This window comes from Trichomycterus rosablanca, chromosome 1 (genome assembly GCF_030014385.1).
Source record: "Trichomycterus rosablanca isolate fTriRos1 chromosome 1, fTriRos1.hap1, whole genome shotgun sequence".
Classification (NCBI taxonomy): Eukaryota; Metazoa; Chordata; class Actinopteri; order Siluriformes; family Trichomycteridae; genus Trichomycterus; species Trichomycterus rosablanca.
In genome coordinates this window covers 42,484,738-42,509,188 of record NC_085988.1, presented here as the reverse complement: position 1 = coordinate 42,509,188, position 24,451 = coordinate 42,484,738, and the positions used below count along the sequence as shown (strand labels likewise).

Sequence of the window (24,451 nt, the reverse complement as noted above, 5' to 3'; positions counted from 1 at the left end):
ATGGTTATGAAGCATTTTACTATATATTTGGTGATTAATGCCTTCTTTATTCACGGTAAGTTTTAACGTTCTTACTTCTTTTCTTAGGATTTGACATGCAGCCTCTACAATGCTGAATCCAGACGTGGGAGAAATGTCACTAATTAAAACTGCATTATCGATATAAAATATCTTTTTTGCTATGTTATAACAAATACAACTATTGTCTTCATTTAAATAATGATCGTATTTCATTATAAGCTATTGTTTGGCATGAGGTTGTCTAATAAAAAATTTAGATTTCATTGTAGCATAATAAATGCACGCCATAAAATTTGCATATTCTTTTGCTATTTTGTTAAGAGAGTTGTCAGTGTTTTTATTCGTCCATTCATCAATCTGTTCATTCATTGATCACTATCCATATATTTACTGACCAGTACATTCAAAATTAAAAGTTTACTTACACTTCTAAGACAATATTATGTCAAGAGATTTTAATTGGTAAAGGGTGCACTCAAGTTTGCATATGTTTAGTTATTGTTGAGTTCTAAACTATTTAAGGTTTGATTGTTTTTGGACAAACATGTATGTGCTCTAGTTATCAAGTCACAGGAAAAGAACAGCAGAAGCAGCAGCCATAAAGTTCTTAACCCTGCATTCTCTAATATTGTTACATGGTAGTGGACCACAATTCCACATGTCTGAAGTGCATGGGCCATAGGCTGAATATCCCTGACCTAGCTCATCTTTGTTGAGATTTTTAACATTTTGTTATAGCATTTTGCAGTGTCTTTTATGGGTAATTAGGGGTGACAGAGTGGACAAAGCAACAGATGGGCTACAGTCGATAGTTGTATACCCACAAAGCTTATCTGTATGGTGGCTGTTGCTTTTAATAATAATGAATGTACCTAGCAGATAGGTGTACCCAATAAGGTGACTTTAGTTCAGTTCAGTGACTGTATATTAGTAAGGAAAAAACACAGACTGTTATTGGGGGGGCACGGTGGCTAAGTGAGTAGCCCTGTCGCCTCACAGCAAGAAGGTCCTGGGTTCGATCCCCAGGTGGGGCGGTCCGGGTCCTTTCTGTGTGGAGTTTGCGTGTTCTCCCCGTGTCTGCATGGGTTTCCTCCGGGTGCTCCGGTTTCCTCCCACAGTCCAAAGACATGCAAGTGAGGTAAATTGGAGATACTAAATTGTCCTTGACTGTGTTCGATATAACCTTGTGAACTGATGAATCTTGTGTAATAACTACCATTCCTGTCATGAATGTAACCAAAGTGTAAAACATGACTTTCAAATCCTAATAAACAAACAAACAAACAGACTGTTATTGCTGTAATGATACTTATCTAATCTATAACACTTGGCATCAGATTATTTTTGACAACATTTTAAGATAGAGAGCATCATATCTCAATGTACGTATGTAGTGAAGAGTACACAGGAGAGATGCTTGATGAAATTTCCAAATCAATATGTTGCCATCTGGACTGCCTGCAGAAGCTGTGCCTTTTCTGATGTGTACACTCTTTTTTTCTCCAACATACAACAAATTTGTTCAGGGCCAAGGACTGGTATTAAACTGATATATTGTATTATAAGAAGTATTTTTTTTGTGTGTGGCCACAGTGACCTTACAGGGAGAGCACCAACGGCGTCTATATAAGGACCTGATGAGAAACTATAACCCATTGGAGAGGCCAGTGCACAACGACTCTCACTCCCTTACTGTTCACTTGAGTTTTAGCCTTATGCAGATCATGGATGTGGTGAGTAGCAGTTTACACACACACACACACACACACATATTCATCTAATTTATCTAACAGACCACAGCTACAGTGTATATGAAACATATGCTGTACACAACATGACAAATCACCTGCTTTGTTGTAACCATATGCCAGAATGAAATCACTGGCAATCACTTGTTTTTTCCTTTTGGCATATTTTGTTCATTGCACAACCCCAAATCAGAAAAAGTTGGGACAGCAATAATAAAAAAACTTTCTTACATTTACTTTGACTTTTATTTAATTGCCGACACATCCATTTCTGCATTTCAGGCCTGCAACACATTTCAAATAAATATTTTTGTAATGTTGCCATTCCTTTTCTCCACACTTAAAAGATGTTTTAGCACCGAGGATACCAAGCGATTTAGTGTTTCAGCTTTTATTTTGTCTCGTTCTTCCTGCAAACACGACTTAAGATGTGCAACAGTACAGGGTTGTTGTTTTCGAATTTTTTGTTTCAAAATTCTCTATTGGGGACAGGCCAGGACTGCAGGCAGGCCAGTCCAGTAATCTCTTCTTCCACAGCCATGCCTTTGTAATGTGTGGAGCATGTGGTTTTGCATTGTCTTCTTGAAAAATGCATGAATGTCCCTGGAAAAGGGACAGCATATGTTGCTCTCAATGTATCATCACAGAAAGGTAAATTTCTCTTCTGTGTAATGCAAACAGGACAAGTGGATATAAATCTCACAGTAGTTGTTTTTAATTCAAATATAATAGAAGAAACATGTTGATACAACATTTAAAACATTTAGGGGTGTGTAATGTGTAAGTTTTCCCATAAAACTTTTTTAAACTGTATAACCACTAGTGATGTGTCGTAGAATGATTCGATTCTATTGAACGGCCCTTTAAACTGAAATAAAGGAACCGCTTCTGGGAGTCGTTATGTATATACGGCTCTTTAAAGGAACCGAGACAAAAGATTCGACTCCCCATCACAGAATTCACTGCTGTAGTTTCCCAGACGCGATTTCTTTAGCGTTTATTATTTTACTCAGTAACGGATCTTATTTAAAATGTAGCGTATTACAATTCTTAATACAAAACATACTTAAGTAAAAGTAAAATTACAGGCTGTGAAATCTACTTTAAAAAGTATAAGTACACAAAAAACAAAAAAGTACACTCAATTACAGTAACGCGAGTAAATGTAATTCGTTACTTTCCACCTCTGGTCTTAACTTACTTTAATCCACAACATGGACTGATTATTATTTGTATGTAAACATTTTCGAATAAAAGTGCTCAACCAGGATAAAGAATATAAAAAAGTGCTTAAGAGTTGCTGCAGAATTTGCTATATCAGGTGTTGTGCTTAAAGAATACAGAAAAAAAGAGTCTAGTCTTTCCTCTCTTATCAACTATTTGTACTGCTTCTGTTTTAACTGTGGATGCTCGTTCACTCACAGATGTTGAACTCATTTTGCCGCTGATATCCACCGTGTTGTAGGTGGTGTAATCAGAGCGCTAACTCTGGCTTCGTGCCTGTGGCGTACGTCATCACGCACTGACGTAAGCATATCGATCGAATTTGTTTAAAAATCATATCACCGTTATTGAAACATTTTCTATCGCGATATATAAATTGATATCGAATTATTGTCCAGCACTACACACACGGCGTCCATTTCCACTGTGTGATGGTCCATCCTAGATGGCTTAGAGCCCAGGGAAGTTGACGCCGCTTCTGGACATGATTAACATAAGGCTTCTTTTTTGCATAGTAAAGTTTTAAGTGGCATTTGTGCATGTAACTCCGTATTGTAAAATTGTAAAATAATTGCCCATGTGGTTATATCAGCTATTGTTGAGTGGCGGTTCTTGATGCAGTGTCGTCTAAGGGGTTGAATATCACAGCCATTCAGCTTAAGCTTGTGCCCTTGGCCTTTACGCACTGAAATTCCACCTGATTCCTTATGTTATGTTGTTGAGCCCCAATTTGTATTTCAATCTGGCCCATACATATGTTCAATCAAGTACCTAACAAGGCACAAATAATAACTGTGTGCAAAAAAAACTTGTTTAGTGTGATGAATATCTGATGAATACTTTAGACCCCAACCCAGGTGCTGCCCATCACACACACAGCTTATTAATGGTAACTATTATTTGTCTAATTACGATAAAATTAATGAATGAAGCACAGAGGTAAATACATGTCCACACAAGCAAACCTCTGGCTTGAAAGATGTGTGTGATTTGAATGTGGAAGTCAAATCACGTATGCTGTAGCCTCAGTAAGATATTACTGTAACTGCCTTTCAAGGCTGCCACCAGCATTATAACATACAGCCACAGTACTGATGCAGTGAAGGTTGAAGTGAAGGGACATGGAGCACATCTTTCAATATGAGATGCAGTCTAGTCACTAATAAAATGAATACAAATATGAATATTTATGAGGGTGCAAAGTACAAATATATTTATATTGCTTGTGCATCCCCTCTCTCCATTTATTTTCTTCACCATACATATGCTCATATACACTTTCTACCCCACTGCTCAGACACAGCTCTGGCGATATTCATTTTTTATCTTTAGTAACAACCTTTAGTAACAAGGCATGTTTTTGTCAGACAGTAGATAACTTGGGTACCCAAGCAAAAGATCCAACCCTGACACAATTTTAACTTCTTGGTGGGGGCAGATTTTTATTTCAACCCCCCTGCACTTTATAGTCCATTAGACCTTGTATCCTAACAATGGCATTTCTAGTAAAACAAACATCCCTAAAATGTCACATTTAATAGAGGGTATAAGGTTCTTTTCTGTATAACCATCCTACTTTTTACTCTAAAACCACCTTACACTACAAGGTCTTTTTGTCTCACTGGACTATAGAACCCAATTGCAGTCAAAGTTACAGTAGCATGTAGTGAGCACTTAAGAATGCATAGTAAAAACACATGGTCACATGCCTGTGTTACATTTTCTGTGCAACACTATACAACATAGTGTGTACAATATGAATTTGTATGAAGTGCCAATAGCTAATATTTGGATAAAAAATAAAAAAAATTTTCCTTTTGTCACCCCAACCACCTGCATGTCCTCCCACAACCTACTCTTTGGCCTTCCTCTCCTTGTTCTGCCTGGCGGGTCCATCTTCAGTACACTGAATTTCACACCACACAATATGTTTTACAGCTACACACATGTATGTGTATAATATGTGTAAACACATTGTAATGTGTATAAATGCCAGCATAAAGTAATCTCCATAAAAGATTCAGGTTCATAGTTCATGTCATGGTTTTGTGAGGTTCACAACATGCGTCTAATGGCTTCATGTATATTGTGTGGTTACTTTTATGGCTGTACTTTTAGGCCCTTTGGCAACTATCCTGCGAAGTGCCTGTCTCTCCTGTCAGTAAGCTTCAACTTGAAACCACTTTTCTTCTTTGCTAATGCTGTTTGTCTTTGTTTAGAATACATTGCCATGACGTTTAAAAGACAATAAAACATTAAATAAAAGTTTTTGTGACAGATACACCTGCAATTTAATCACCACAGTTGAATCTGTTTGGAACTGTCACTTTTGTCTTTGAAACTGTCTTTGAAATAGATTTTAAGGTGTTAACTGTCAAAGCTTATTTAAGGTGATCCATGCAGTTAATCTAATATATTTACTGGCAGCCAAAGTAATGTAATTGAGAGGTGCAGCTTAAACCCAAGCTTTTATGTTTTTCTCCTATGTTGTCAACCCCCTAAAGTTCAGAACTGCAGGGATTTAGGGCTTTTATTGTAAGGGTTGCCTTAATTGTGGGTGATGTGGTCTTTAATAGTTGATTCATAAACCCATCTTTAAAATAATGAAATAGCAGTAGTTTGCACTCAACTCTTGTTACAATCCTTGATGTTGCAAAAGTCCTGTCATACTAAAATAACGATGTCACTGTGTACTTGGGGTAAAGTGATTTTAACCGAATTCACTTGATTTTTATTTGATAAATTCCATCCTTATGTTTTTCAGGATGAGAAGAATCAAGTTCTAACAACCAACATCTGGTTACACCTGGTAAGTTCACACAGTTCAATAATACTTTTTAAAAATGATAGTGTTTCAGAGAAGTGTCATACTCTATTTCAAAAATTCATCCTTTAATTCTAAACTGTACAATAACAAATGCATGCAGTCTGATACTTATAAATACATTTTAATTATATCATAAATATTAATACTTTTAACTTATTTGTTTATTTATATTTACTAAGTGCTTTCACTAAGTTAGGTTTGCAGAAACTCTGAGTGGATGGCAGAAATAGACACTGAAACTGGAACCAGTCCATCACAGTGCAACACACTCTTATATTCTCTCAGTTACTTACACATAGGGGTAATGTAGATTGGACAATCCATTTTATTGTTGTTTGTGGGACAAAGGAAGAAAACCAGAATATCCTAAAGAAACCTACTCAGATTATCTCCAAAAGAAGGAGAATTCCAGTAACCCTTTCTCTGGCACTTATGACCCATGTATGGCAGGCTAAGTGATTATTTTTAGACTTTTTTGGAGCCTGAGCTGAGAAATTGAATGAAGGATCACAGGAGAAACTTCTCAAAGAACACAGAAACAAATTCTTGGAAAGACCTTTTTTTTTTAATTTGGTTTCCTTCCCAAGTTTTTGCACTTAGGAGATTATGCTGGTCTGCTAGACTGCTGACTTCATACTCTATCTAAGTTGTTAAAACCTTTATAAAGCAATTAGAGTTTCTTTATCTGTGCTTAGACTCTAATAGCCTATCTTTAATATATGTTTGTAAGACACCCCCAACAGATGACTGTGGCAAACCAGGAAGCCAGGTCTGGTCTGCAAGATGTGATCTTTTATTACTGAGTTAGAATAAACAATGCAAGATTTTTACAGGTGTTCACTCTTAAGCTTAATTACCATTCTCAGAAGTGTTACCAAAAGTTAAATACTCTATATAACTCCATATACAATCTAACTCTATTTCTTATGGTTTCTGTCATAAGTTTAACTTGCTACTTTCTTGTATAATACTGATGTTTCTCCTTCTGCTAGGCAAATATGATCTATAATGAAGAGATTTCAGAATCCATCCTGACAGGGTGGTATCGTAAACATTAAAACCATTCAGCAGAAGACATGGTAACAAAACTGAAAGCCTAAATGAAAGAATCACGTGTTTGAATGAACAGACTTTGAGCTGACACACATACCTGAGCTTCTCCAGACCCCCTTAACAAGCAGTATACCAGAGACACATTATACAATCAGATATAATAGTAAACCAATTTACTTGGACCAGACCACTGCCCAGAACGATCCCAAAGATTATCCCTGAGATTATAACTGAGGAAAGTGAGGTCATTCTTGAGGTTACACAGCACATGACTCGCAGGTCTAATATGATAACAATCAGAGCTGCTGCTGATACTGTGCAATACTGAGGTACATTAGCCTGGAATTACGTTTGGTGTGCTGCAGCCTGGGTCTGTGTGTTTACTGTGTTTGGCTGTGGCATCTGAATGTATTATTCTCTGCTTTTCTGCATGGACAGAAATTTTAAAATTACTTATATCCAGATTTCTTGAATACGCAGTTGTAATTTGTGTAGAATGAGGCCTGGCATTGCCCTGCTGAAATAGACATGGAGTTCCTGGCATAACCTTGACAGCAGCATAAGTCTCTGCAAAATACAGAAATCTGCATCAATGTTACCTTCACATATATGCAGATCACCCATGCGGTGGCCACTGATGCAGAGCAGTGGTAGCTCAGCGGTTAAGGTACTTGACTAGTCAGAAGGTTTCTGGTTCAAGCCCCAACCACAGCCAAGATGCCACTGTTGGGCCCATGGGCAAGGATCTCAACCCTAAATTGCTGTATTTTGGTCCATCTCAGATTACTTTGGGCCCAGAGAACTTGCCAGTGTTTTTTTGCAAAATTAATATATGTCTTCCTCTTTGCATAATACACTTTTAATAATACACAGGTTGCATTTTGCATTTCTTGATGCAGTAAGGAACTGTGTTAAATGACAATGATTTTGCCTATGTGGCTATGTCAGTTACGATAGCATGACGGTTTCTCAAACAATTTTGCCTGAGTGCTTGGTGATCACACACATTACCAGTGGTTTCTGCCCTTGGCCTTTACACACCAAGATTTCCCCTGATTCCCTATATCTTTTCATTATCACTTCACCTGTTACCAGTTAAACTGCTAATTGTGGAACCTTCCAGAACAGTTTTACTTGTATAACCTTATCCTTTCTTTTTCACCTTAGTACTGGGTAGATTATTATCTGCAGTGGAATATGAGCGATTACCCTGGCGTGACCAATGTAAGGTTTCCCGATAGTCTGATCTGGAGACCTGATATTTTGCTGTATAACAGGTAAGCATTGCTTCAAAAGCTCAGTTAAATCAGCTGTATTCAAAAAGTCATACAACGATAAATCCTAATGCTAAAATGTGTTAAAATATTTGTAAGAAAAATAGCTGGATTGCAGTTATATACTGTTTTCCTTTAGTAAAACAAAGCACCTAGTGGTGTAAAAAATTTTTACAAAATGAGGCACTGCAAAATTTGTACATTTTGAATAAAATTTCAATAAACTACTGTCCTTAAATGTGTGATTCTGGTGTAAATATTGCGTAGCATCTTTGCTGGATGGTTAATGCATTTTTTCCTTTTTTTCTTACAAGATGATTTTGGGGAAACTGATTGTAGCTTAGTTTTGCAAAAACTGCACAGACAAATTTATTATTTACTTAGGCAAATGTTAGAATTTGAATGATTCAGACGCAGTTTTTTTTTATTTGTGCCTTTTGTGTACTTTTGAGCAGTGCTGATGAGCGATTTGATGCAACTTTTCACACCAATGTATTGGTCAACTCATCAGGCCACTGTCAGTATCTACCACCAGGTAAGCTACCAATAATATTTCATGTCTGAAACTAATAGCTTTCTAATAAACAGTGATATTTCTAAACCTCTTTGGTATTAAATAGCAGTCCTGTTTTAATAGATGATGTTTGATGTTTGTTTATGTCTGTTTATTTACTCTTTTGGTTAAGTGTAAGTGTTGCATATGGTATTAGTTGTGTGTAGTTTTCATATAGAATAAACTGCTGTTTATTGATGTTAATTGGCTAGCTACAACATATATATGTGGTGTGTGTGTATGTATATACAGTATATATATATATTTATATATATATATATACTGTATATATATATATATATATATATATATATATATATATATATATATATATATATATATATATATATATATACAGTATATTATATATATCATATATATCACACTGGGAGCCTTTTCTTTCTACATCATTAATTCAAGATTCATAGGAATGCTACGGCCAGTCATTTAAAACTATATGGCCAAAGCTTTATGTTTTTAGCCAAACATGCCACCAGACTCTGCCCCTATGCACAATGCCTTATTATTTTTGTATGTAGAACATGTGTATTTTCCAGTGCAAAACAGAAATATGTATCATGCAGCAAATCATGTCTCAGGCTAAGTGATTTTATTTAAGCTTGGCTTCTGATTACACTCAGTGTGTTGACTTTATTCCGTACAGGAATCTTCAAAAGCACCTGCTACATTGATGTGCGCTGGTTCCCCTTTGATGTGCAAAGGTGTGATCTGAAGTTCGGCTCCTGGACTTATGGTGGCTGGTCTCTGGATCTGCAGATGCTGGAGGCAGACATTACAGGCTACATAGCAAATGGGGAGTGGGACCTAGTGGGTAAGTTGTCTTGATTCTGAGCTTATGAAAGACTGTTAAACAGACTATTCAGGTCCATATTTGTATATGAGACAGCTGCAGGCAGGATAAAACAATGAGAGCTGAACTTGCAAACCCAGCTAAAGCCTGATGTCCTACCTTAAAGAAAATTCTAATTTAAAACACAACTAATTATGGAACATTTTTAAATAAGCTATTGCCGCCTGAACTCACTTACTTTAGTGTTTTGTATGCATATGCAGAATGTCATGCAAAGATAATGGTAGCCATTATTTGTGGACATTGTCTCTGTACAGTAATTAAAAATGATTGCTAATTAGCATGTGGTATTATATATACTGTATTTCTCCTTTCATAAAAGAATCCATGCACTTTAATGCTTTGTGTGAAAATAATGATGATAACAAAACAATTACAGGACAAAAATCTGTAGTTGGTTTGATTTCTTGAACACTATGAAATGATTGTGGATTTGCTTTTGTATTTTTAGATTGCTGTTTTGCTTCTTAACATCCTTATGCCTTAGCCTCAGCTTTAGCTCATTAAAAGAACCTATAAGTAGGCAGTTCATTGTACACTTAAACATGACAAGTAGTCCTGATGCGGCACCTTCAACACCATTACATTACCACTGCCATGTTTAACTGTTAAATCTCCTTAATATTAAAGACTGTATTTATTTTTTGACTGACATAAAGAGACATTGTTCGTCTGAAGGGTTGCATTTTTGAATTATCTATTCATAAAAATATCCCAAACGGCTTGGAAATCATCTAGGTGCCATATATAGGTCTATAGGTCCATGTGCTACAGAAAAGCCATCAATGGGAACAGCTAGATAGCAATTTTTTTAAAAGTGTGTGTGATTATCATTAACCAAGTTAAATGTCAGCTATTTCTCTTGGTTGCTGCAATTTAGGGAATTAAATTAAACAAAGTAACAAATGAAGCTCAAGTGCAAATTAAACAATGTACTGAGTAAGCATTTGTTACAATTACCTTGTGTCTGCTCTAGAACAAACCAGAGGGTTCAACGGTTATATTTACATATTAGATTGCTTATTACTGTTTTTGTTAGGATTGTTTTTTTTATTCTTGCTACTCAGAAAAGTGCTGCTATAACATGCAAGATAATAACTGACGTGAAATTTGGCATAGTGCTTCTGTGTACTAACCTCTTTCAGGAATGGTCCCGTACTCACTTGTTAAGCCACATTTGGCTAATTTGTGCTTGGACCTCATAAATCACCACTTGCCATCCGCCATTCACCAATGAGTAAAACCATTTGAATTGTGCCTTTTGGAGGCTTCTTTCTTTCTGTGGCAACATATACAGTAATGCCTTACCTATGAGGATGAGGAGTAAACTGCTGCTTGGTGGTCAGCAGAAAGATTAAGGACAGCTATTAGCTCTGGGAAATCAGGGAGGTTTTAAGTGAGGGGGACCAGGTGTCCTAAGGCAATGAGCCATATAATACTGATATAATTGAAAATAATGTGGGGATACAGGCATCCACCCGGGGAAATTGGATTATTTCCTTTGTATATTGGTTTGTGTGGAGGTTAGCGAGTAGTTTTGCTGAGCCCACAAGTTGCACTTGTGACATAAAAATAGAAATCCATTTAAAGAGAATTTGAATGTCACAAAGCATATTTGGAAAATTTTATGTTTATTATCTCATAATAATAAACAGCGCAAATGCATGCATCATTGTAACAATGTAATATAACCATAAACAAATCACCTGTGTTTAATTTATTTTCCAACCAAGACATTTTAATGTGTTGCTATGTGACATGCATGGTTTGTTCGCTATCTTTGTTTCAATTTGTTTTTTTAATTCATTCATCTTAGAGGTTCCTGGCCGACGCAATGAGAGGTTTTATGACTGCTGTAAGGAGCCATACCCTGATGTTACTTTTACAGTAGTGATGAGGAGAAGAACGCTCTACTATGGCCTGAACCTACTAGTCCCATGTGTGCTCATCTCCACCCTGGCACTCCTGGTGTTCCTGCTACCAGCTGACTCAGGAGAAAAGATCTCTTTGGGTAAGACCACACACACCAACCAAAATTCTGCTTCTCCTTTATTCATCACCTTATTATACATGCTAAATTAATGTATTGATTAGTTAATTATTATGGATGTCCATATATCTGTACCTATTACAAAACTAAGTCATTACCATTACTATAAGCCAGTAATAATTATATCTACTCTCACTCGTACATGTTCTTGTTTTTCATTCATTAATTCATTTTAAATAACACTGTATCCACTGGGCAAAGCACTAAGTGTAAGGCAGTAATATACCTTGTACTTGGTACCAATTTACTTCAGGGCACTATACACTCACTCAGTTTTACCTAGCCATTTAGAGCAGCCAATCCACCCTCATGCTTTGGAATATGTGAGCAAACCAGGAAAGACACACAAATAACACTCCAATCTCTCCCAAGACTAATCAGAAAAGACAATCACCTAGTTTGACCAGGCTCGCATCCAGTTCTCCAAGACTGTAGTGTTGTCACCACCTATACTAGCTGCAATGCCACCATGTTGTCCACACACATACTGAAAGTTAAGCTGGTTCATTTAAAAGAAATGTCACTGCTTCCAGCACGATGCTATATTATTTAAGAAGGACAGCAGAGTGGCACAATGGCTCAGTGGGTAGCACTGTCCCCTCACAGCGAGATGGTTCTGGGTTCAGTACCCAGGTGGAATGGTCTGGGTTCTTTCTGTACGAGGTTTGCACATATTTTGCACATTTCAATACATATTCAAGCAATGAGTGATGAATAGAAAAAAAGACATAGAAAGTAAACTGCAAAATAGAGGTAATGATTCAAACGCAATAGGTGGTCAGTTCAGATTTGGATTAGTTACATATTTAGTCTACAAGATGCATAGCATCTTATCCAGACATAGTGCTCTTTTCGTATGTATTGGTTTTCCGCATAATATATCCAAATATTAGAGTCTCACCTTGGTTATCTGGACCTACAGTAAAATGGTAAGACTGATTTGTTTAGGGATCATTTTGTTTGTTTTCTTTGCCTTCTAAATACAGTGGTACCGTGAAACTCAACGTCAACTGGTTCTGGGAGTGGCGTTGAGTTTAAAAGACATTGAGTATTGAGGTACTTTTTTCCATAAAGATGTATGGGAAACCTGTTAATGTGTTCCATTGTCCCGTGGAACTGAAACAGTGTTTTTGCTATACTTCTATTTATGGAATAAGCTATTTCTCTAACCCCATTCATACATTTAGCAGTTCTTTTTTTAGTGTAATGCTGTAGTCTGGGTTTATTGAACATAATTAAACTGGTGTCAAATATGGTGATTGTAAATTAATGTTTCCTCTGGTCATCTTTTTTTTGGTATTTTAATACAGTATAAACTTATTTCCTCACATATGCTGCTGTTGAGTATTTTTTGTTGTGATTAATTGGTCAGCACTTTAATTAATTCTTCTTCAGGATCTTAAAAATATTTTTCAATGTGATGTAATTGATTCATGTGGCTTTTTTTTTTGGCAGTAATCTTAGGGCCTTTCTGACTTCATCTGTTAGCACTAAAGGTACCTCTGTGTAGCTAACATTAATTAAAGTGTCTTGGCAGTTAATGTCTTGAGGATGTCTCTAGCACCATGTGAAAACCCTTGTTTTTTGTCTCTGTTGTTCAGTATATTTAGAGTTTTTGTTGTCCTTTCTGTTTGCTCTCTAGAATTCACATTTAAGTTATCTTAAATTATCTTTATTGCACTGGATTTGGGCTTCTTGTTTACTTTAAACTGAATATTGTAAATGTGAGATTGTAAGAATGTGATCTTTTATCTTATAAGGCACATTAGATGTGTATTGGCTTGGAAAGATCCATATGGACTGCCACAGAGCCACCTCATTAGCAGAGCAACATGCTTCATTGGGGGATTTTTAACAAGCCTCCCAAAAACAATTGTCTATGGTTGATTGTTTGCAGTCAGACTGATCAATGTCAGTTCTGTGAAAGTAGATATTTTTGGCCATCCTAAGTAATAAAAAACCACCAGATTTTTAAGCTTTGTGAATGATGGGCCTGAATTAGTATTATAAATGTGTCTTTATGGTAGGACTTTTGAAATAACCTTTAAAAGGTTATTTTTGCAATGATTATGTGGTTTTCAGTGGCTAAAATAATGTGATTATAATGGTTACAGATATACCAGGATAAAGGGGAGGAAAGAGGAGTTGAGCTCATAAAGCAGAAGTCAGAAAGAACATGACAGAAAAGTGTATGATCCAATAAATGTCAGTGCAAAAGGAAAGACACCAGCAGAGTACTTAACCCATAATAGGATATGCAAGAGCACAGTATTTCTGTATAAGGAGCTATTGTCTTATACCAATATATTGGAGTTTGAAATGACATATATTCACTCTGGACATAAATAGAATAATTTCCAAAGATTAGCTGAGGTTATTAAACAAAGTTCTTGAAAGGAAGCGCCCACTAGAACAACAGTAAATCATTTACATATCGCCTGAGGATCACAAGTTTGATCTCTGGCAATGTCTGACCATCCATAGATGGCCCTCTTCTCAGTGTACAAGTGATGGTATTTTCTTTTTCCACTTTCAATCAATGTGAGGGTCCACATATGCAGAGAGGAGCGGTTGGAATCTTCCTCCAGGCTGAAGTCCAAAGTAGTTTTATCTCTAAGAAAGCATATGCTAGCGCTCAGCCTGTAGTGATGTGTTTAGTGACTATACTGCAAAACGTTTTTACAAAGAATGTTGGAGATCATTTATTTAGATCATAAACTTTGCATCAGATATAAAATATATACTAATAAACTGCAATAATCTTCAATATATTGTCATCTGAACACTGCATGGTGTATATTGATGGGATTATTAATGTAACACTTCAGCTGCTCAATTGGCGTCATGGATTGTGTTTCATGGTTTACCACATATTTTCAATTCTGGATTGCATGCATGCCTATCTAGCACTCGCACTCCCTTTCTATGAAGCCACATACCCCTCAGCATTAATGGTTCTTTTACAGATTTGCAAGTAACTCCTGTGCATTAGCACTAAGATATCCCAGCTTGGTAACAGATGCTGGCTTTTAAACTTTGCATTCATAATTCGGATGTTCCTTTTCCTCCTTGGCCCGGAGAATACAATGTCCATCTACAAGCTTTGCTCAGTTGGATTTGGGCACTTTATTTCATTTTCCATGACAGCTTCGCTCAGGCTTCAGATTGGATGGCGAGCATCTGTGAGCTGCCATCTTTAGGTCTCTTAACAGATGTTGGTTGGATTTCAATAATTGTAACTATTGCTTTTCAGTGCACATTATGAGGTTATAGTGGCTTTTCTAAAAATGAATAGCAAAAAATATAGCAGAATCGACTGGATTAAAAAAATACATACACACAATGCGGTTATGAAAAAACGATACAGTCGGGTGCTCAGGTAGTGCAGCGGTGAAACACGCTAGCACACAAGAGCTGACATTTCGAACTCGTCGGTTCTAAACTCAGCTCTGCCATCCTGCAGGCTGAGCGCCTGTGTACACGAACAACGATTAACTGTTGTTCAAGGGGGGTGCCGGACAGGACCTCATAACTGATGCATTTACAACCTCTGCTGGCTGGTTGATGGTGCCTGCACATAGACGAGGGATAATGCTTTGATCAGGGTGTGTCTCTCTGTGCACAAATCTGATCCACATATGAACTCGCCTCGTGCAGGTGAAAAGATGCAGTCGGCTACTGCACACGTCAGAGGGGCATGTGTGGAGGGGGCTCTCCTAAACCAGTTTGGAGATCAACTTCAGTAGAGAGAAAGCTTAATGCAATTGGGTAATTGTATATGACTAGATTGGGAGGAGAATTGTGAAAAATGCCAAAAAAAAAAAAAAAAAGGAATTATTCAGTCAGGAAATGAACAGTTTCAGAAATCATTTAAACCCTTAATCTTTTCTTTTAGGAATTACAGTGTTGCTGTCACTGACTGTATTTATGCTTCTGGTTGCTGAGATAATGCCTGCAACATCCGATTCAGTGCCTCTTATTGGTAAGTAAAGTGGTCTATCAATAGGCAGTGTACAACCCCAAATCAGAACAAGTTGGTACAGTATGGAAAATGCAAATTATTTTCATTCAAATAGAATTATATTAACAAATGAAATAAAGCTGACCAGACAAAAAGAATCCTGGGTTCAAAAATATATTTGGTTCATACTGTTTGCAATTAAATAAAAGTCAAAATACATTTAAGAAACACTACGTTTTTATTAGTATTGCTGCCCCAACATTTTCTGATTTAGGGTCGTAATAAGTGGAATGTAATTAACAGAGGCCAGTTGGGCAGGAAACAGAAGTGTGTGGTTCCCACATGGCTAATGTATCACATTGGGTGTTTTAAATCATCATCCAACGGTCATTTACTTTAAGATGGATTAGTCAGGGACTCATTATGAAACTTAATGGATTAAGTATCTGTTCTTTTATTGGTCAAACATTGCACTTGTGTTCATAAGTTTTACAGCGCTATGAATATAATTGATTCTGTCAGTACTTCAATTAATAAGATGAACAGTAAATATAAACACAAATGAAGTTTTATAGATTTATGGCTAAAGCATTATGACACTTCAGAGTTTGCCTGTGCCACCCAGCTTCTTGCCCATCTTTCACCCTCTCAAAATGTCATTTTTAGAACCTAATTTGCTGTCATGCTGTCTTAAGAGTTTTGTCATTCTCAGCCCTTAGATGGTGCACTAGTTAAGATTTCTTATTATCATTAGAAGACAATGAGTTAAATCACACTAATGCTCTATTCCTGTCGATAAAAGTCACAAGCCTAAGTTTACACTGTTGACTTCATTGTTGCAATTTATATGCATTTTGCTCTCTGCATGATCTTTATACAAATGCTTGGTAATTTTAAGCAGTCTCCCTTCAAAATCATCTATTTTAGATAAGCTTTGATGGCTCAAGGAATGCCAAATATTTGTGCCACACTGCCTGCCAAGGTGTCAAGTACAAATCTAGTATAAGACAGCGAAATCGGCACTACATAGAAACATAATATACCGTTTAAAAATACACTGATGATCTAAAACATTAGGACCACCCCCAAAAATAAGAATGATTAGGCCTATTTCATAACAAAGTGTCAAGTCACTAGGAGGAGGGATATATAAAATGTTATGGTCATATTATTAGACCAGACAACTGGTTTGAAGTATTTCTGAAACAGCAGGAAATGCAGCTGTGGTTAGTACCCACTGACAGTGGTCCGAGGATGGACAAGCCATGAACCACTGACAGGTTATTAGCAGGCAAGAATCTAGAAAACATAAAAGCTATGTCTTCTGATGTTGACCAACAGAAGGGCTATTGTGGCTCAAACTGCAAATTATTTAAATACTGGTGATGAGGTGTCTACAAATGTTGCTTTATTCCTCCATCAAAAGCACCTACAATACCTAAGCAGGTGTTGGAGCAATGGAAGAAGGTCAATTGGTACAACAAATTCTGTTTTTTTCCAGATCATGTAAAACCTTAAGGCATGTGTGCATTGTTTACCCATTGATGGCACAAGAATGCACTTTAGGACAATTCATGTTACAACATACATAAGTTGAAGGACCTGCTGTTAATGTCCTGGTACCAGATACTACAGGACTTTTTCAGATTTCTTGTGGAGCTTGTGGGTCAGAGATGATCTGATGTTGTATGGTGGTCCTAATGTTTTGGCTCATCGGTTTCTGCTGACTAGCTTCATGTGTGTATAAAGTACATTATCTAAGATAGTTGTAATTACATGGCGAGATAGAAACTTAATAATCTGTTTAACTTTAATTACCACTTTATCCTAATTGGCTATTTAAAGTGGCAAATCCATATTATACAAATTGGAGAGAAGGAAAAGACTGAGTACCTGAAGGAAAACTGATATTTCCCTTATAATATCTGAGTAAAGTACCTCAAAAACTTGTACTAAGGATTTTTTCATTTTGTCTCAATGGGACTGTGTGTGCATGTGTGTGTTGTTTCAGCTCAGTACTTTGCCACTACTATGGTGATTGTAGGGCTCTCGGTCATTGCTACAGTGCTTGTTCTACAGTACCATCATCACGACCCAGATGGTGGCAAGATGCCAAAATGGGCAAGTAGTTCTCCTTTTTTTTATTTTCTTCCTCCCTTTATTTTTTTCTCTCTCTTGGTCTTTCTCTCACAGCCATGCATGGAATATAAATGTGCTTTGGGTGTGGAGGTCATTTAATGCCAGCTTTCAAACTAGCCGCAGAATTACCTTGTATTCATTCAGTCATATAAATTGCAATATTCCAGCAATTCCATTTACCTCAGTTTTTATGCATATAAAAGATCAGGATAATATCCATATCCAAATATAGATTTGAGCACTCAACTCAAGATCAGACTTTACTTTAGGCTCTATATGGTTCCTTGTCACATTGGACAAGTATTATTATTGTCTTTATTGGTCTTTAATGGTCTTTATTATTGTCAAGCAAGTGCCTTTGATGAAGAGCATGATAATTTAGTTTGTTATTCTGCAACCAGCTTTTGCATAAAACAACTAAATAAAAGGAAACATGCAGAAAAAATGCAGAGATTTATGACCATAGGATGCACAGTTCAGTAATCACATGTGAGTAAAATCTAATCTGGCTACAGTAAAGATACATGATGCATTAAATGACCATCCTGGTCATTAAAAGTTTTAAACATTTAATGAAGTTAGGCAGCGTTCTTAGCTATGTGATTGATGCATTATAGTTTATGTATACAGTGGATATAAAAAATCTACACACCCCTGTTAAAATGCCAGGTTTTTTTGATGTAAAAAGTAAGACCAAGATAAATTATTTTCCACCTTAAACGTGACCTATGATCTGTACAATTTAATCAAAAAACTAATTAATATCTTTTGAGGAGGCAAAATAAAAATTTATACAGATGGTTGCATAATTGTGCACACCCTATGAGTCTATCAGCGTGGTGCATTGGTAACCTGTGCCCACTTTTTCTTGCCAAAGCACTTTAAATCACAGACTGTGATGGCATCTCCTGTGCACAGTCTTATTTGGGTCACCCTACAGATTTTCAATTGGACTCATATCTGGGCTCTGGCTGTGTCATTCCAAAACTTCATCTTCAACTTTTTAGCAGAAGCCTGAAGGTTTTGTTCCAAAATTGACTGATGTACAGTGTATCACAAAAGTGAGTACACCCCTCACATTTCTGCAGATATTTAAGTATATCTTTTCATGGGACAACACTGACAAAATGACACTTTGACACAATGAAAAGTAGTCTGTGTGCAGCTTATATAACAGTGTAAATTTATTCTTCCCTCAAAATAACTCAATATACAGCCATTAATGTCTAAACCACCGGCAACAAAAGTCAGTACACCACTAAGAGACTACACCCCTAAATGTCCAAACTGAGCACTGCTTGTCATTTTCCCTCCAAAATGTTATGTGATTTGTTAGTGTTACTAGGTCTCAGGTGTGCATAGGGAGCAGGTGTGTTCAATTTAGTAGTACAGCTCTCACACTCTCTCATACTGGTCACTGAAAGTTCCCACATGGCACCTCATGGCAAAGAACTCTCTGAGGATCTTAAAAGACGAATTGTTGCGCTACATGAAGATGGCCAAGGCTACAAGAAGATTGCCAACACCCTGAAACTGAGCTGCAGCACAGTGGCCAAGATCATCCAGCGTTTTAAAAGAGCAGGGTCCACTCAGAACAGACCTCGCGTTGGTCGTCCAAAGAAGCTGAGTGCACGTGCTCAGCGTCACATTCAACTGCTGTCTTTGAAAGATAGGCGCAGGAGTGCTGTCAGCATTGCTGCAGAGATTGAAAAGGTGGGGGGTCAGCCTGTCAGTGCTCAGACCATACGCCGCACACTACATCAAATTGGTCTGCATGGCTGTCACCCCAGAAGGAAGCCTCTTCTGAAGTCTCTACACAAGAAAGCCCGCAAACAGTTTGCTGAAGACATGTCAACAAAGGACATGGATTACTGGAACCATGTCCTATGGTCTGATGAGACCAAGATTAATTTGTTTGGTTCAGATGTTCTCAAGCATGTGTGGCGGCAATCAGGTGAGGAGTACAAAGATAAGTGTGTCATGCCTACAGTCAAGCATGGTGGTGGGAATGCCATGGTCTGGGGCTGCATGAGTGCAGCAGGTGTTGGGGAGTTACATTTCATTGAGGGACGCATGAACTCCAATATGTACTGTGAAATACTGAAGCAGAGCATGATCCCCTTCCTCCAGAAACTGGGTCGCAGGGCAGTGTTCCAGCATGATAATGACCCCAAACACACCTCTAAGACGACCACTGCTTTATTGAAGAGGCTGAGGGTAAAGGTGATGGACTGGCCAAGCATGTCTCCAGACCTAAACCCAATAGAACATCTTTGGGGCATCCTCAAGCGGAAGGTGGAGGAGCGCAAAGTCTCGAATATCCGCCAGCTCCGTGATGTCGTCATGGAGGAGTGGAAAAGCATTCCAGTGGCAACCTGTGAAGCTCGGGTAAACTCCATGCCCAGAAGAGTTAAGGCAGTTCTGGGAAATAATGGTGGCCACACAAAATATTGACACTTCAGGAACTTTCACTAAGGGGTGTACTCACTTTTGTTGCCGGTGGTTTAGACATTAATGGCTGTATATTGAGTTATTTTGAGGGAAGAATAAATTTACACTGTTATATAAGCTGCACACAGACTACTTTTCATTGTGTCAAAGTGTCATTTTGTCAGTGTTGTCCCATGAAAAGATATACTGAAATATCTGCAGAAATGTGAGGGGTGTACTCACTTTTGTGATACACTGTATGTAACTGTTCATAATTCCCTCAACCGTAATTAAAGTAACAGTTCCAGCCAATGCTTCATTGTAGGTATATTGTTGCTGTGTTGTTTTTGTGCCAAACCTTTTGGAATTTTTGGTCTTGTCAGGTTGAACTTTTCCACGCTGTCCTGCTAGATTTAATATAGTTTCATGTTACATGTAATGCCTTGAAAAAATGTTTCACCCTTCTCCTGACTGATAGATTTCAACAGTGAGATCCCTTTTATGAATTGTAAATGCTTTGAGGGTCATGGCTTTTGCTGTAAGATGCAACTTAGTAAATGTGAGGAAAATCCTACCAGAGCAGATTAACATTATATGAGGTTAATCAGAGTCACTTTAATTGATAGCAGGTGTCACTGACTTATATTTAACATGAGTTTGAATGTAATTGGTTTATTCTAAACAGTCACCTCCTCTATTCAAATAGGGTGTGCACATTTATGCCACCATAAAAACAATTTTTTTTTCCCCTCTTAATTAATTTTAGTTTGTTTTTCAATTAAACTGCACAAATTGCAATAGGTCACAATAAAGGTAACTAAATGACACATATTTATGCATTCCATCTAGGGATTGATGTAAAGCATCAACCTGCATGTTTTTGAAAGCTAGGAAAAAAACTGCTGCTTCTTGCCGTTATTATTATTAGTAGTAGTAGTAGTATTATTAGTAATAACAAAAATGTAAAAGATAAAAATTTAAATTATTTATTTATTATTTAACATATCATATGTACGCTGTGTTTAGTTTATTTCTATTATATTTATGCAGTTATCACTTTTCAGTGACAAACATAATTCTAACTAACGAATAAAACACTTGCACATATGTTCCACTTTTCCCCTTTTTAACTAGTTTGCTTAAATATGCACAATGTAACACCATATCATACTAAACCTAACGAAGACCAAAAGTATCAGTATGGTTTAGTTTGAGTATAATTAGTTGTAGTTCTTGACTATAAGATTGCATTATTTGTATGTACCTGATCTTTTCTGAAAATTAATATTATATAGATATAATACAAATATTTACTTAATATCTGATTTATCTTAACTGTTGTGGATTTCTTTGTTTGTTTTTCAAAAAGTTTTCACAAATTTTTTTAACTTTAATAAGAATTCTAAAAACAAATTCCATCACTTTTCTACATAGTCATCTTTCGATTCATTTTTCCCAACGTCGTACCAACTTTTTAATGCCATCAGCAAAAAATGTTTTTGGTTGAATGTGTAGCCACTGATGCATCGCTGCTTTCACATCATCATCATCACATGAAAATCTTCTTCCCCCTAAAGCTTCTTTGAGCGGTCCAAAAAGGTGGAAATCAGATGGCGCTAAATCCAGACTATAAGCTCTCTCTCAGTCTCTCAGACACGACCAGTTACTACTCCTCCCACCCTTACCGTTTCCAACCAAAATATAAAAATGTGGAAACTTTTTGAAGATCCCTAATATATTATCAACCCATTTAACTTTTTTAAAACATATTTTGTAGTTTTTATTTAAGAAATGTTAACTGTATTAATCTGATTTGAAAAAGATGAATAGAAAAACGGGTAAGAGACACCATCTCTTATTCTCATTCCCTGATTAACCTTCTTCAATTTTGTACACACAGACACGTGTGGTGCTGCTGAACTGGTGCGCTTGGTTTTTGCGCATGCGCCGTCCAGGTGAACGCCGCACCCAATCAGCCTGCCACAGCAAGCCACAGCACAGAAGCAGCGTGTCCAGTGTAGAGCTGTGTGTCAGCCAGGGGGTGCTACAGTCCAACAACCCCAACACACTCTACATTGGCTTCAGGGACACCGAAGGGGTTCAATACAACAGCCCAGCAGAGTCAGCACTGTTTTGTAGGCGCTTTTTGGCAGGCAACATGGAGGACGTGTTACTGCCGGAGGCTACGGTGTCTCAGTTAGGGGTCGGGGTCAGAGGTGGAGACACCGTGAGTATTGGAGGAGGAACTTCAGTCACTGAATTAGGAAAGATTCTGGAGGAAGTGAGGTACATTGCGAGGAGATTTCAAAACAAAGATGAAGATGCAAGCCTGTGTAATGAGTGGAAGTTTGCAGCAGCAGTTATTGATCGCATGTGTCTCATGGCCTTCACTTTCTTCACCATACTCTGCACTTTTGGCATACTCATGTCTGCTCCCAACTTTGTGGAGGCAATTTCTAAAGACTTCTTCAGTTAAACAAGAGTTAGAACCTGCACAGATGTTTTGTTTAGTTTCTCGTGCACAGTGTGATTCCTGTACCACTGATTCTGATACACAGTGCACATTAACACATTATATTTGGAGTATTTCTGAGTCACAAACGGTTTGTTTCAAGTATGGGTATTGTACTTAACAAAAGACTAAAGCTGTATAACACATTTTATTATACAAAAGTACAATAAAATGTTTAAGATACAGCCATGGGTTGCAGGCACAAGTGGTCAGAGCAGCAGACACATTGCAGTTACTAGCCATATTGTCGATTAGTTGCTGTTTATTAATGACAATATCAGTAAGCACTCGAGTGGCACATTGGTCTATTACGCTAGCCCAACACTTCTAAAATTATCTGAGTTTTGACTATCAGTGGTGCTATTGGCTGACTGGGCAAATACAGACATAAGTGGCTACATCTGTTGAAGGGGAAACGGCCGAAGCCCTGCAATGGAATGGTGCTCTGTCTAAAGTATTTCTGCATTGCAACCAGAGTTTTCCAGTGGAATGTTAGTAGTATTTATTCACTATTGATACTAGTAGGTGTTATGATAGGTTGTTGATGGTCCTAGTTGTCAGTAGCTACATTTTAGTGGGTGTCGTCTTGGTAATCTATTTACATTTCAAGATTTGTAAAAACTAGACACAGAAAATATTGATTATTTGTTAAGTATGACAAAGATGTATTCATCTCTAGAGGCTGATTGGTTTGTCTACAGACAGTTTAATTTTATTGGCATTCCCAATGCAACACATCAAATTTATTTTAGATCAAATTACAATTTTGGGAGTAAACACTATTTATTACTATTTATTCTAGGACATGAATACAAATATTATTGTTAAAACACCTACAGCTACTGAGTTACAAGCAAAACGTACACTCACTGACCACTTTATTAGGTACACCTAACTGGTTTGATTCTTCATTGAGTATTATGTAAGCTACACCTACTATACAGATGATCCTTGTAGGTAAACAATTACTGACACCAGCCTGTTTGTTGTTCTCTATACTTTGTCTCCACCTATACCCCATTTATCAATTAAAACAATCCCACATGCCGCTCAGGTGGCGCAGCGGTAAAATACGCTAGCACACCAGAGCTGGGATTTCAAATACATCGTATCGAATTTCAGCTCTGCCATCTGGCTGGGCTGGGCGGCTATATGAACAACGTTTGGCTGTTGTTCACCTAGGGAAGGAAAATGCCGGATAGGGGCCTCATAACTGATGCAATTTTTTTCCTCTGCTGGCTGGTTGATGGCGTCTGCACAGAGTCGAGGAATAATGCTGATCAGGGTGTGGTTCGCCATGTACAAGGATGATCTGCATATGAACTCACCTCATGCAGGTGAAAAGATGCAGTTGGTACTGCACACGTTTCGGAGGGAGTGTGTGTCAGTTCGCTCTACTCAATAAGGGCGGGGGTCAGCACCAGTAGATAGGAAGCATGATGCAATTGGGTAAAAATTGGACACGCTAAAAGATGGGAGATAAAAAACAATCCCACATATGAACCACACTGATCAGATGTAATTTGGGTGGTGGACCATTTTCCGCACTGCAATGACACTAACATGGTAATGTCATGGCAGTGTGTGCTGTACTGGTGTGTGTGTGTATCCCCTTTGGGGACCTTTTGATTGGTAGATGTGGTATATACACTACATACCATACCATTTTGGGTAATGGGTAGGAAAAGTATGACTGCACTGTGGGAGTACTTATTTAGTATTACTGGTGCACAGCGTCAGAGATCAGGATTTAATCCTCACATTTACTTACTATACACATAGAGTTAT

At 37.4% G+C, this 24,451-nt stretch overlaps 1 protein-coding gene across 1 annotated transcript; it reads left to right on the top strand.

Moving 5' to 3' along the window:
* LOC134311432 (neuronal acetylcholine receptor subunit alpha-7) lies at positions 1-22,764 on the top strand. The gene is made up of 10 exons (XM_062993072.1): positions 1-55; positions 1,615-1,754; positions 5,758-5,802; positions 8,041-8,150; positions 8,603-8,682; positions 9,365-9,532; positions 11,388-11,582; positions 15,517-15,603; positions 17,594-17,703; positions 22,052-22,764. Exons 1-10 carry the CDS (start codon positions 1-3, stop codon positions 22,625-22,627), a joined length of 1,566 nt encoding a protein of 521 aa, XP_062849142.1. The 3' UTR covers positions 22,628-22,764.
* The last annotated feature ends 1,687 nt before the right edge of the window (positions 22,765-24,451 follow it).